This window comes from Hyla sarda, chromosome 2 (genome assembly GCF_029499605.1).
Source record: "Hyla sarda isolate aHylSar1 chromosome 2, aHylSar1.hap1, whole genome shotgun sequence".
In the NCBI taxonomy this organism is placed as follows: domain Eukaryota; kingdom Metazoa; phylum Chordata; class Amphibia; order Anura; family Hylidae; genus Hyla; species Hyla sarda.
Window position 1 is genome coordinate 234,791,583 of NC_079190.1, and position 15,323 is coordinate 234,806,905.

Sequence of the window (15,323 nt, forward strand, 5' to 3'; positions counted from 1 at the left end):
ATCGCATTGGGTGTCAGGAGTGACACCTGGGGCGATTTGCCTTTTAGCACATGTACTACTACTCCCATCATGGAACAGTCTGTTCCATGCTGGGAGTAGTAGTACCACCTAAAAATGTAAACACACACACTTTATTAAACACATTATTAAAATACATTACTAATAGAGATGAGCGAATTTACAGTAAATTCGATTCGTCACGAACTTCCCGGCGCGGTAATTGATGACTTATCCTGCATAAATTAGTTCAGCATTCAGGTGCTCCCGTGGGCTGGAAAAGGTGGATACAGTCCAAGGAGACTCTTTCCTAGGACTGTATCCATCTTTTCCAGCCCACCGGAACTCCTGAAAGCTCAACTAATTTATGCAGGATAAGTGCCGAGCGGAGAAGTTCGTGACAAATCGAATTTACTGTAAATTCGCTCATCTCCAATTACTAATAAAAAAATTTTTTTTTTATTTTTTTTTTATTCTGTGAATTGGCCAAATCAAATTTTTCAAAAATTCGCTTATCTCTATTATCGACTCTCTACACTTTGGAGGGGTTTAAGGAAAATTTGAGCAAGTGGTTTTTGTGGAATTTTTTTGAACTAAGTAGGAGATTGCAAAAATGTGAAGCTTGAACTATAAATGGGCACACATTTGCCACTATGCACCAGTACAGGGATTGATAAATCCCCCCTCCCTCTCATGCTGTTTATCTTCTAGTATCAAAAACAAGTGGTTTACACATGATTGCTGTCAGCAGACTAAACAAGTAACAAAATGTACATGAACATATAGAAGTAATACGACTTACCGTACTTATTTGTCTATGTGTAACGTTGGGGGCGAGTCAGACAGTCTGACTTACGCCAGTCATCCCAATGATCAGTCATTGCCTAAATCCATTTATAAATCACTGTGGAATTTGTAACAAATCACATACCAGTCTAACCGCAGGCTCCAGTGGGTCTCTATTCAAAGTGTGGCAAGTGAATGTTTCTCAGGTGAATCATGGTGGGAACTAGGATGTGTTTCTTCTCTAAGAAGCTTGTTTAGAAAAGGCAAATTGGACATTTTATGTCACCCATTAATAAATTTGAATATTATAAGATGTTAAGTTGATTTAATTCTGCTTATAGCTATCCTTTTTTAAACTGTACAGTAAATGTTATCACTTTAGTAACAGAATTGAAGAAAAAATATTTGAAACCTATGCTGCTATACTCGTCCTGTCTGCATAAAAGTCATTGTTAACAACATTATTTTAAACCCAGATCTTTTGTGACTTTAGATGTAGATGTCATTCACACCAGCATCCTGTTTATTATTATTATTATTATTATTTTCAATGCTGCATGAGTGGTATGACATATCGATTTAAATACTATGGACAACTTTTGAATACAACTTTGTGTTTTTAAATCTTGTTTTTATACTTATTATGATTAACAGAACAGTTTCTCTGGTCTTTATTAAAAATTTAGCTTATCTTTACTTTCTTCTCTACAGCCTCCTTATTTTCACATATAATTCATTCTCCCGTCTTTGCCTCCCTCTCCATAAACATTCTTCTGAAATTTTTTTTTTACCAAATCATAAAAATGTATTCAAATGTGTCCTTAGATAATGCTACGTTTAAATACTGTGCATACTAAGCATATCAAAAAGACCCCATTAGTTACCAACATATGCCTAAGATGGGAGCTTTCCTGGCATATATCTGAAATAATATACAGTAGTTATTAATGTAATGTGAACAGAGCTTTATTATTATTATTATTAAGTTCCTATTTAAAGTGGTTATCCATGAATGAAGCCAAGCTGTAATAACACACACATCCTCAGGACAGACGTGGTGCTGTTTTTGAAAAAGCTTAGCTTTTTCTATTCCTGGATAACCCCTTTATTTATGGTGGAATACATTGAGTTTGAGTTTTTTTTACTAGTTAGAATAACAAAAGAGCAGGAAACTTCTTAAACTGAAGTGTGGACAAAGCCTTACAAATCCTTTTAGTTCTTCATTTTCATTAGAGAGAGATGTCTTTTTATTAGGCTCTGTTCACACAGCTCTTATGACTTTTTTGTTTGTAATTTAGCCATGACACTAATGCTGCATCACTTCTCAAACAGCTACTGTTTTACTTCATTTTTTCTGGGATATAATGTTATAAACATAAAAAACGCAATTCTGTGATATGGTATTTTTATTTTTACGTTAACGCTATTTACCGTGCGGGATATAAAATGTCATTTTTTTTATAGTTCGGTTAATTAAGCACGCCCCAATACAAAATGTTTATTTTCTTTATGTTTACATATTTTTATATGGAAAAGGGGGGTAATATGAACTTTTAATATGGAAGGGGTTAATGGGTGTTTTTAAACTTTTATTAAACTTTCTTTTTTTTTTAAATATACTTTTTTTTTAGGAGGAATCATTTAGATTCCTCATACAGATCAATGCAGTTCTGTTGAACTCCATTGATCTGTGCTCATTTGGTTGAGCCTGCTCAAGGCAGGCTCAATCAAATGCAGAGCTATGGGGGCAGCCATGAATGCAGAGGTAAGCCCTCTGGCTACCTCCACAGGGGATCGCCCCCCGCAATCGCGCTGCATGGGGGGGGGGGGGCATTCCACCCCCCTTGACCACCAGGGATAGTTAAAAGATCCCTTTAGACACCGCTGTCAACTTTGACAGCAGTGATCTAAAGGGTTAATAGCTGGCCGAGGCGATCGCCGCATGCTGGGCTAATAGCGGCGGCCCCCGGCTACTGAAATCAGCCGGGGGGGCGCAGAGTATGGAGCGAGCTTGAGTGAGGATTCTGCTCCATACACCCTGAGCGCCGATGTGAGGTGCAGACTTGCGTCCCATGCATGTCTGCATCCGCTCCTGCGCCTCCCACCACGTACAAAAATAAAAAGGGGGGAAGTCTTTGCTTGCCCGATACAGGGCTAAATCTATGAAAAATTCACCTGCCTGGAACTACATGTCCTGGGCGTCGGGCGATAGGATTTCCACATCCCTGATGTGTGTGTGTGTGTGTGTGTATATAAATATATAATCACCCATTGTCATCCACAATTTACAACAGGGACTAATGTGTTTATTTGTACAGTAATGTTTTCACTTCATACACAGTGAGAAATAAAAGGAAACTACTGTATGACTTTATAGCAAGACACAGGTTAATAAAAGATTTACAACCTCTTTAAAAGTTACTGCGTGTGTGTGTGTGGGGGGGGGGTAGTACTACTTTTGAAGAATCTCTTTGTTTAGAACAACTTTTTTTTATATAGGTTAAAAAAAAAAGTTTTCGAGACTTCTAACAGCCACTGATATGCCAAAATGACACTTTTTAGGAATTTTTATTCCCTACTGACATGTTTAACATAAATATTGAGATAATTTACAGGCATATCCGTGAGATGTGCACCACAAATTTAGGTGAACATACTTCCTTTATAGCTTGAGCCATTGTATTTACATTTACTGTAGAATCCATTTCCCCTTATAGCTGGTTATCCAGCTTTGATCAGAATTGATTGTCCGTGTCTTCTAAAAGATCTGTTTCACATAATCTTCTTCTGACTCACCCTCTTGGTAGTGACTTCATATCTCTTTATCATCCTTTCCTTTTATGGCTTGTTTTACTCTCTTCCCCTTTTTCTCCCTCCTTTCTAGATTTGCTTTCTTGAGCAGTAACCCTCCATTTCATGGCTCTCACCATTTTTTAAATTTTTAAAAAAATTTTTTTAAGGATATACTTTGTTTCTCTAGAGATTTGACTAGGAAAAAAATTGGGACTTAATTGGGCACTGTCAGATTCAAAAACTTTATATATGTTTTACATCTTAGCAAAACATTAAAGGGGTACTCCGGTGGGAAACATTTTTTTTTTTTTTTTTAAATCAACTGGTGCCAGAAAGTTAAACAGATTTGTAAATGACTTCTATTTAAAAATCTTTACCCTACCAGTACTTTCTAGCAGCTGTATGCTACAGAGGAAATTCTTTTCTTTTTGAATTTATTTTTTGTCTTGTCCAGAGTGCTCCCTGCTGACACCTGATACCCGTATCCGGAACTGTCCAGAGCAGGAGAAAATCCCCATAGTAAACCTATGCTGGGCAGCTCCTGACATGGACAGAGGTGTCAGCAGAGAGCACTGTGGACAAGACAAAAAAGAAATTAAAAAAAAAAAATTTCCTCTGTAGCATACAGCTGCTAAAACTGGAAGGGTAAAGATTTTTTAATATAAGTAATTTACAAATCTGTTTCACTTTCTGGCATCAATTCATTAAAAAAAAAAATAAATAATAAAATAAAATAGTTTTCCACCGGAGTACCCCTTTAACCTTTCTAATATACTTCATAAGATGTATTTCCTTTTTTATAGAAATCATGGCTTTGTCCAATCTAAACCGCAGGCATGGACAAAGTCAGTCCAGTAAGTGAGGGTGGGCTAACGCTGTCTGATAGGACAGTAGAGGGCACAGAGGAGTCTTATCAGACAGGAGAGAGCACAGAGGAGTCTTATCAGACAGGAGAGAGCACAGAGGAGTCCTATCAGACAGGAGAGTGTACAGAGGAGTGCTGTCAGCACTCCTCTGTGCTTTCTCCTGTCTGATAGCATTCCTCTGTACACTCTCCTGTCTGATAGGACTCCTCTGTGCTCTCTCCTGTCTGATAGGACTCCTCTGTGCTCTCTCCTGTCTATCAGACAGGAGAGAGCACAGAGGAGTCCTATCAGACAGGAGAGAGCATAGAGTCATCCTATCTGACACGAGAGAGCACAGAGGAGTCTTATAAGACAGCAGAGAGCACGGAGGAGTGCTATCTGAGAGGAGAGAGCACGGAGGAGTGCTATCTGAGAGGAGAGAGCACGGAGGAGTGCTATCGGAGAGGAGAGAGCACAGAGGAGTGCTATCGGAGAGGAGAGAGCACAGAGGAGTGCTATCGGAGAGGAGAGAGCACAGAGGAGTGCCATCGGAGAGGAGAGAGCACAGAGGAGTGCCATCGGACAGGAAAGAGCACAGAGGAGTGCCATCAGACAGGAGAGAGCACAGAGGAGTGCCATCAGACAGGAGAGAGCACAGAGGAGTGCCATCAGACAGGAGAGAGCACAGAGGAGTGCTGTCTGAGAGGAGAGAGCATAGAGGAGTGCTATCGGAGAGCAAAGAGCACAGAGGAGTGCTATCGGAGAGGAGAGAGCACCGAGGAGTGCCATCGGACAGGAAAGAGCAACGACGAGTGCCATCGGACAGGAGAGAGCACAGAGGAGTGCCCTCAGACAGGAGAGAGCACAGAGGAGTGCCCTCAGACAGGAGAGAGCACAGAGGAGTGCCCTCAGACAGGAGAGAGCACAGAGGAGTCCTATCAGACAGGAGAGAGCACAGAGGAGTGCTATCTGAGAGGAGAGAGCATAGAGGAGTGCTATCGGAGAGCAAAGAGCACAGAGGAGTGCTATCGGAGAGGAGAGAGCATAGAGGAGTGCCATCGGACAGGAAAGAGCAACGACGAGTGCCATCGGACAGGAGAGAGCACAGAGGAGTGCCCTCAGACAGGAGAGAGCACAGAGGAGTGCCCTCAGACAGGAGAGAGCACAGAGGAGTGCCCTCAGACAGGAGAGAGCACAGAGGAGTGCCCTCAGACAGGAGAGAGCACAGAGGAGTGCCCTCAGACAGGAGAGAGCACAGAGGAGTGCCCTGAGACAGGAGAGAGCACAGAGGAGTCCTATCAGACAGGAGAGAGCACAGAGGAGTGCTATCTGAGAGGAGAGAGCATAGAGGAGTGCTATCGGAGAGCAAAGAGCACCGAGGAGTGCCATCGGACAGGAAAGAGCAACGACGAGTGCCATCGGACAGGAGAGAGCAACGACGAGTGCCATCGACAGGAAAGAGCACAGAGGAGTGCTATCAGACAGGAGAGAGCACAGAGGAGTACTAGCCCACCATCACTTACTGGACTTTGTCAATGCCTGTGCTTTAGCTTTGACAAAGCCATGATTTCTATAAAAAGGAAATAACATTTTCTTATGAAGTATATTAGAAAGATGAATGTTTTGTCAAGATGTACAACATATAAAAGGTTTTTGTATCTGACAGTGCCTATTTAAAGAGAATTTGTCAGCTTTGGTTGCTCGTCAAGGGAATCTTTGATGTATCATTTAGGCACAGTATAGACCCTCTGGAGCCCAGCATAGACCCTATGTAGGAGGCAATACATATAACACATCTCTGGTGCAGCTTTTCTGTAAACTCATGTTTAAGGTGGTTATAACTGCATATTGGACAGTTTCTGTTACCTATGCAGTTTAGTACTGTTGGCCTGTCCTTCTAGTGCACCCTGTATGTACAGGGCATGGCAGTGGTGTCTGTCTCTCCAGCCTTCCTAAACATCAAATCATTAGTGTATCTGCAGTGATGTTAAGAAGTAACATAAGTTAACTGCCTTGCTTTTGGCTTTTATCCTTCTTTCTTTATGATCCCCTTTTTGCTGACAACAGCATCAATATTGCACAGGCAAAAAAATATATATATATGTTTTTTAGCTCCAAGGCATACAATGTTAGTAATGCCAGCTCTGTTTTACAGCATCACATCTAAGCGGTAGACCCGCCATTGTTACTTTCATCCAACTGTGGGATGAAGATGCAGTCTTCTGTCTTCCTCCTACTGCGTAGACCAAATGTATCCATATAAATATTCTCATTGTATAAGTCTTTGCAGGATTACATTTTTCCTTTTGTTTCTAGAGGAAGGGATAGTGGCATACCAACCTTGTATGGGTGTATTCATTTCCTGTAGACAAATATTACTTTTCATAGCTGAATGGCTGTCTGGTGGCGCCCCCTACAGTACAGGGAGGTATTACATGTTCTGTACTACTTTTAACTTGTGCCAAGGTTAGCTGCTCCCTTGGACACCAAGTAAGGGCGGCTCCATTTTACTTTTTTAGGACATTGCGTGTACTGTACAGGACCCTGAATAAGCTCCTGTCCTCTACATAGACCAGTGTTTCCCAACGAGGGTGCCTCCAGCTGTTGCAAAACTATAACTCCCAGAATGCCCGGACAGCCAAAGGCTGTCCGGGCATGCTGGGAGTTGTAGTTTTGCAAAAGCTGGAGGCACCCTGGTTGGGAAACACTGACCTACACCGTGAATTACAGCTCCCAGCAGATCTTTCTTACTTTTATATGTAAGGATTTGCTTTATCTGTATTAATGATCTACTTATTTTTCTTTAATCCTCACTTTTTCCTATTTTTGGATGACATTTTGGGGCTCCAGAACCAATTACCAGGTTTTCAGAGTTATGGTCTCAACTAGAGATGAGCAAACTTACAGTAAATTCGATTCGTCACGAACTTCTTGGCTCGGCAGTTGATGGCTTATCCTGCATAAATTAGTTCAGCTTTCAGGTGCTCCGGTGGGCTGGAAAAGGTGGATACAGTCCTAGGAGACTCTTTCCTAGGACTGTATCCACCTTTTCCAGCCCACCGGAGCACCGGAAAGCTGAATTAATTTATGCAGGAAAAGTCAGCAACCGTCGAGCTGAGACGTTCGTGACAAATCGAATTTACTGTAAGTTCGCTCATCTCTAGTCTCAACATACAATGGATTCAACATACAGTGGTCATCCTGGAACCAATTAATATTGTAACTTGAGGGACCATTGTATGTGTGTATATATATATATATATGTATGTGTGTGTGTATGTATATATGTATGTATGTGTATATATATATATATATGTGTGTGTGTGTTATGTCCATATAGTTTACAGTGTTTGTATCAATGTAAGACTTTATTTGGTCAAAGAGTTTTCTATACAGAATTTGGCAAATGGTGCTCAGGACTGGCTTCAGGGAGATGAAATTGTGGCTTTACAGATATGAACTTTTAGCAGAAGCAGATGTCCAAAGCATATTACACAGACCCTGCCAAAACCATAGGATAAAGTCACGCTGACTTCATTTTGGACAGCTGGTTAAAGTTGTCAAAAAGCAGGCACATGATGCATTAAGTCAGTGTGGTGGTGGTGGTGATGGGGGGAGTAGTCTGGGAAATCTTGGATGTGTTTACCACAGAAAGTGAGTTGTCTTATTTTACAGTAAGAAGAAAAGTGGTTTTCTTCATTTTCCTAGGCCATACATTTGTTTTCTTTAATGCCATTTAGAGAATTCTGCTGAGTGACCATCATACATTTCAGCTTTTATAGTTGAATTATGCAGCTGCGTTTGTAAAAGAAATGATACTGTTTTGTTTCCATCACTTATTTTTCACTGCAAGTCTTCTAGTCTTATGACTTGCTGTTTTTATATTCATTTTTTTCTGGCAGTCGCTCAGCTGGAATAATAGACAATATGACCGGTTACTGGAAGTAGTGTTGGCTGATCATAATGTGCTTATTACATCTCCCTAATTCAGGATAACAAAATGCCTTTACTGTAACAATCATGCTATTAGCTGAACTGCAAGAGATACATTCATTGTATTACTTGGTTCTTGTGGGTTAATTCATACGTCCACCTATGACGAGGTTGGCATACATCTGAATACCTAAAAGTAAAACAAAGCCCCTGATGAAGAGGCATTATTCCAGCATGCTCTACTGTACTAGTTTATGTACTCACTGTTGAGAACAAATACAGTGATCCCTCAACTTACAATGGCCTCAACATACAATAGTTTCAACATACAATGGTCTTTTCTGGACCATTGTAACTTGAAACCAGACTCCACATACAATGCTACAGACAGTCCAGATCTGTGAAACGTGTCAATGGCCGGAAGAACTGACCAATCAGAATGGGCATTTCACTGGTAAAACACCTGTATTATTGAAGTGCATGCGCTGACTGGCTGTCTGGTAGCGCCCCCTACAGTACAGGGAGGTATTACATGTTCTGTACACTTAACCTGTACCAGGGTTACTTGCTCCTTTGGACACCAGGTGGGGGTGGCTCCATGTTACTTTTTTAGGACATTGCGTGTACTGTACAGGACCCAGAAGAAGCTCCTGTCCTCTACATAGACCAGTCTTTACCTCTTGTCCTGGTAAATTATTCACCCTCTACATAAGTGTTTCCCAATCAGGGCGCCTCGCGCTGTTGCAAAACTACAACTCCCAGCATGCCCGGACAGCCTTTGGCTGTCCGGGCATGCTGGGAGTTGTAGTTTTGCAACAGCGCGAGGCACCCTGATTGGGAAACAATTACATAGACAGTGATTACAGCTCCCAGCAGATCTTTCATACTTTTATATGGAAGGATTTGCTTTATTTATATTAATTATCTACTTATTTTTCTTTAATTCTCACTTTTTCCTATTTTTGGATGACATTTTGGGGCTTCAGAACCAATTACCAGGTTTCCATAGAGTTCTGGTGTCAACATACAATGGTTTTAACATACAATGGTCGTCCTGGAACCAATTAATATTGTAACTTGAGGGACCACTGTGGAATTTTGACTCCAGTGCTGAGGAGCAGAAACCATTCACACCTGTATAATACAGGAGTGATGTGATGGTGACTCTGCAGAACTGAAGGTGACCTTGGTGATGTACCCAAGTACTTGCAAATTCCGTATGGTTATTATGCAATTCATAAAGTTTACTTGCAACCACTGATATTACCTAATAGTTTCACTTTCGTTTATTATTTTGAACCTTACTCCCAGGAACATCATCATTACCTGGTCTATACATTTATCAATGTTTGCTTATGTATTCCTTATTTCAGTAATTTTTTCTTTACTTTTTTTTTGCTTATGTGTGACTTATTTATCAACTGGTTTCAGCCTGTTGATAATTTTCTTTCACGTAAGCAATTTTTCCTTTTTTACTTTGGTAGTAGCTTTTTCTGCTCCATGTTTGAGCTGGAGTAAATTTAGTCAATTTTTAACCGTGTTGCGACTTTTCTTTGCGCAGTTGCGACTATCGCAGTTAATAAATACTTGACTACCCGTAGTCCATTTTAAAATTATTACTACGTAGTTAAGTTTTGGAAAACTTGCTTTTCTCGCTTTCCAGTCAAAATGTTGGACGAAAAATCGCGTAGTCGCAGGTGCAACATTTGTGCGACATTTTTAGTAAAAAAAAATTTTACTAAATCGCTTGATAAATGTCTGTCATAGTCTGAAAATGATCTTGAGCAGTTCTGTAACTAGGGTTCATTGAACCTTATGGTGAGCACATCAGGCTGATTGTTCATTCTGAATACTCATGTATACTGTTGGCTTTTTTTTTTTTTTTTTTTTTTTTTTTTTTATAAAGGTCAATGAACTGAAATGTGTATTTGCGAGATGAAGAAGTTGGTTCCGACTAACATACAATAGATACACTCTGCCTTCTCTTTGTATTCATAGCAAAAAAAAAAAAGAGTGGTGAGCGGATAAATAAAAATAAAGCTGTTTAGCTGTAGGACAGTGACTAAAACCCTTCTGGGAATTTCTCTTAACCAAATATGCTGTTTGCTATGTTTTGTGAAATAACGTATAGTTATCCATATAGATGCTGAATATTCATTTGTAAAGGTCTGAAGAACTACAGACTACATACGACACCTCTGGAAAGCTATACTTTGATATGATGATTACACAAGAATGTGGCTTTAGCATTACAGTGACCCCTCGACTTATGATGGCCTCGACATATGATCATTTCAACATATGATGGCCTCTCAGAGCCCATCGTATGTTGAAGGCAGCATCGACATATGATGCTGCTGTGTGTCGGGGCCATCGTACAAACAGCTATCTGACAGCACTGACAACTTCAGCAACTGACAGATAGTTGTTTAATGTGCCCCGTGTGCCCCGTTCTGCCTCCTGTTACTCACATGCTGTCCTGCTAACTCACGCAGGCTTCCACTGTGAGCTCCGTGTAAGCCCCGCCCCCCAGTGCAGCCATAGCCAATAGCCTGCAGCATCTTGCTGCAGGCATTCAATGAGCTGCTGGCTGCCCTCCCCTTCCTTTCCTATAGAGCTGTAGTTGGCAGGATGGTAATGGAGGACATTCTGTCCCCCCTGAAGGTATTTAAAGAACTGTACAGTACTGTATGCGATGTCACACATCACATACAATACATATACACACACTATACACCCCATACATCAATGTTTCCCTATCAGTGTGCCTCTAGCTGTTGCAAAACTATAACTCCCAGCATGCCCAGACAGTCAATGGCTGTACATGCATGCTGGGAGTTGTAGTTGTGCAACAGCTGGAGGCACCCTGGTTTGTTAAACACTCTCCATACACTCCACATACAATGGTCATCCCAGAACCAATTAGCAGTTTCCCATAGAGATATGTATTCAACATACAATGGTTCCAAGGCCCCAGAACCAATTACCATTTTTACATAGACATATGTACTCGACATATGGTGGTTTCAACATATGATGGTTCTCCTGGAACTAATTAATATCATATGTTGAGGGACCACTGTACTTGGCCTTTCACCTTCTTTGTATCATTCTTTAGAAGAGTTATCCAAATATCAAAAGTTATCACCTCTATGCAGGCTGGGGTGTAACTAACTGATTAGTGGGTGCTGATCCCAAGGACCCCTACTAATCGTGAGAATGGAGGTCCTCTGTCCCTAACCGCATGGAACAGTGGCATGTATGCTTGACGTCCACTTCATTCACCTTCTATGGAAGTTCAGGTGATACCTGAACACTGTACTCTATCTTCAGAAGTTACTTAGCGATGTAGAGGCTAAGCATGCGTAATGCTGTTTCCTTCACTCTGGGGTAAGGGCCCTTCTTTCTCAGCCTGTCCCTTGGGACCTCAACTGACCAGCTAGTTAGCACCTATACTGTGCAAAGATTGTACAAGTTAATCTTGTTATAACCCTATCAAGGTGTCATTTCATTTTGAGAAGCCCTTTAAATGTTTTATCAGGAAATATCTGTCCATGTGGGTGGACTCTCTGAAGTTTAGCTCAATCCTACAATGTTAATAAGGTCACGAAGACAATTGAATGTATAGGTTTTTTGTTTGTTTTTGTTGATGTTTTTAGATTCAGATATATCTTCTGTACCTGTCTTGTAACAAATTGTAAATTGTGCACGTAAAAGAAAAAGGAGGGGAGGGCATTCATTGGATGTACAAGGGAAGATTTCTATTTAAATAGCGAAGAGTTTCAATACAACAGCTGGATTTATTTCTGTTCATTTGACCACACGGTGCCACTGTTCTACCAAGGCTTTTGCATAGTAAACCAGAACACTTGACTATAGTATTGCAGAACTGCACTGAATATTTTTAAGTGGTGTGTCCTGTTCTCAACTGTTTTATTACAACATGGCTATGAGAGGCCTAATGCTGCAAGCAGCACACATGATCTGACAGACTTTGATGTCATGTCATTGGTTCAATGAGGAATCTGTCAGTGTAACCCTTTTAGGAAGAGGTTTTTATTACTTTGAAATTAGTGTTCTTAAACTCTTACCTCTACATATGCCCTTGTAGAAAGGTTTAAAGGAAACCTGTCAGGGGTTTCATGCTGCTGTACATCAGGCAGCATGAAACAATACAGGCTCCATTAACAGAACAAATGATGATGATTTAAAACCCGCCAGGAAAAGGGTAGCAAGTTATTAGGGGGACTGCCCCTCGCCTCTTTAGCGTTCATTGATCTCTTCTCGTACACACACGTAAACAAAAGCTTGTTAATAAATCCCTGACCACTGGCAAAAGCTGACCATGCCACTCTCTATGTTCAAATTGTTTTCTTGAATGAGTCTAAAAGCTTTTTGGTAAATTTTGCGACTTTTGGAACCCATTGTGCAAAAAATTTGCAACTTTTTACCAAAATGACTGTGTAAAACCAGTGACTTCAATGGGTAGCAAAATCAACTACAGAAAACATGATTTAATGCTCCACTCTAAATAAATGTAACCTATTCAAGCATAAAGTCTAAATAATGGAGGAGCATCTTTACAGCTGTCTATATTTGTGATGCAAATTTTTGAAGTGGAGGTAGTTTTTCTGTGTAACCTAGTCCCCCTCCTAAATGTGCTAACTAAATTTGTGCTAATAATTTTTTTATTTCTTGGCAGGGTCCACACATAGCTTCCGTAACACTTGCTGCTTATGAATGTAATTCTGTTAATTTTCCGGAACCTCCGTATCCAGATGAAATTATATGTCCAGATGAAGAAGCTGTAGAAGGTAGCATTTCATTATGGACCATCATCTCAAAAGTCCGACTGGAAGCCTGCATGTGGGTCAGTATAACAAAACAAAAAAGCCAAATTTAAAGTTGAATGCTTTGTATGTATATGGCAGCCTTAAAAATCTGCACTGCAACCTCTCAGCTGTCCTGCTCAGCCTATTTCGACCCATGAAGTATGCCTGTCTGCTGTAGGACCCGTGCCTTATCCTTAAAACGTACCCGTCAGATCCAACAAAAAAAACATTTTTTTTATATATTTATATATATCACTCAGTACCTAATCCTGATCATGTACATCTAATTTTTATGTGTCTAGCACCTTTATTTATTGCACTTTTTTTTATTTAGCTCACTAGTCTGAATTCCTCTCAAATGGACGGAGCGTGGCCTCACTGTGCAGGTCTCCGCCCCCTCCCTCAGTATGCTGTCTGCTCACATTTCCCTTAGTATTAGCAAAACTACAACTCCCAGTTTGTCCTCACTGACAGTAGCGGGACACAAGCTGACAGTGGGAGGATTTTTCCTCTAGCTGTGAGCCCTGCACTCACAGCTGTCAATCAAGGAAGTGTGTCCATGACATAGGTGATGGAACATGGACACAGCAGGACTAGTATGTGTCCAAACAGGCAGGGGGGGGGAGTTGTTTGACTTGCTTTTTCAGTATGAAATACTGAAAATGTTCAAATGAAAGTAATTGCAAAACCTACTGGTTTTGCATGCTTTACAACATATCAAAAGTTTTTGTATCTGACAGTGCCCATTTAAAGACTTGTCAGCCCATTGCCTGTGCCTTCTTCTTCCCCCTCCTTCATGAGGACATCTTTTTTAAGTCCATGCAACTCTGTTATTCAGGAAATGTACAAAGTGACAACAGTCGTTTACTACTTTCCTTTTGATACAATGCATATTTACAAAATCTGGCATCATTTGGGCATGTGTAGAGACGCACCTTATTGATAAGAAGCTGTAGCAACCAGTCAAAAATGTATTTACATGTTTCCAGAAGGAATAACAAAAAAGCATGTTGCAGAGTTGCATGATAACCTAGTTCACCATTGGTATGTACAATACAGTCGTTACCAAAACTAAAATATCAGGGAAATTGGGGATAAGCAACCTGTGTAGAAACTGTACCAAAATTCTTTTTTTTTTACCACTGAGACGGAAAAGCAGAGCAACATAACCTTCCTCCTCCTGTCTGATTTGTTGCTGCTGTACCCCAAGAAATTTTGAGTAAGTGATTTCACAGATTTGGGGGTATTTAATGTAGCACAAAGTATTTCTTAAGTTACATAGGATCTATGGAAAACCATATCAGGTTTTTTAGTACGCTTCTGCCCAACCTATGAAAGGAATACAAGATCATCTGTCCAGGGTTTCTAACGTACATATAATATATGGCATGCATGTTCCTATTTTCTAAATAATTTGACATTTATTATGTCATTTTTTTACTTAAAAGACTATGTATTACCTATATTTTTTATTGATTAGGGCCAGGTACAGAAGTCAACGAGACACTGAATTCTGTCTCGAATCGGTGTTTTGAAGAAATTCTGCATAAATTCAGGACTAATTCCACATATTCCGCATGGAATCTACAGAACTGCAAAAAATCCCCTGCGAGCTTGGCAGAAAGGAATCTGAGCAGAAGCACAGAAATTCCACTGTGTGAACATAGCCTTATGCTTACATTAAGTCTTTCCAGCCATGCCACTGGCATGGCTGTATAGTGGCTTCTTCAGAAATTTCCCAGCTGCCATGGGGACTGGTCTACACCAGGCAATCTTGTCTCTGGACTGCAGGTCTCATCGCGGGGGTGCCCACCGCTGGGACCCCCCGCGATCTCCCTGCAGCAGCCTGCATTCTATGCGTAGCTGCGTCTGAAGTTTCGGAAACCGCCGGGCTTCCGAGACGGGGCCGCAACACCCCCTCCCATAGACATGAATGGAGGGGGCGTGGCGTGACATCACGTCCCAGTCTCGGAAGCCCAGAGGTTGCCGAAACTTCAGACGCAGCTACGCATAGAATACGGGCTGCTGCAGGGAGATCGCGGGGGGTCCCAGCGGCGGGCACCCCTGCGATCAGACCTCTTATCCCCTATCCTTTCCATAGGGGATAAGATGTTTTTGCCCGGAATACCCCTTTAAC

At 41.0% G+C, this 15,323-nt stretch overlaps 1 protein-coding gene across 1 annotated transcript in view; it reads left to right on the top strand.

Moving 5' to 3' along the window:
* VMP1 (vacuole membrane protein 1) overlaps positions 1-15,323 on the top strand; it is a 131,565-nt gene that overhangs the window by 50,897 nt on the left and 65,345 nt on the right. Inside the window, exon 7 of the mRNA XM_056556667.1 lies at positions 13,057-13,224. Within this exon, the coding sequence (XP_056412642.1) occupies positions 13,057-13,224 (168 nt within the window). The remainder of the gene's footprint in view (positions 1-13,056; positions 13,225-15,323) is intronic.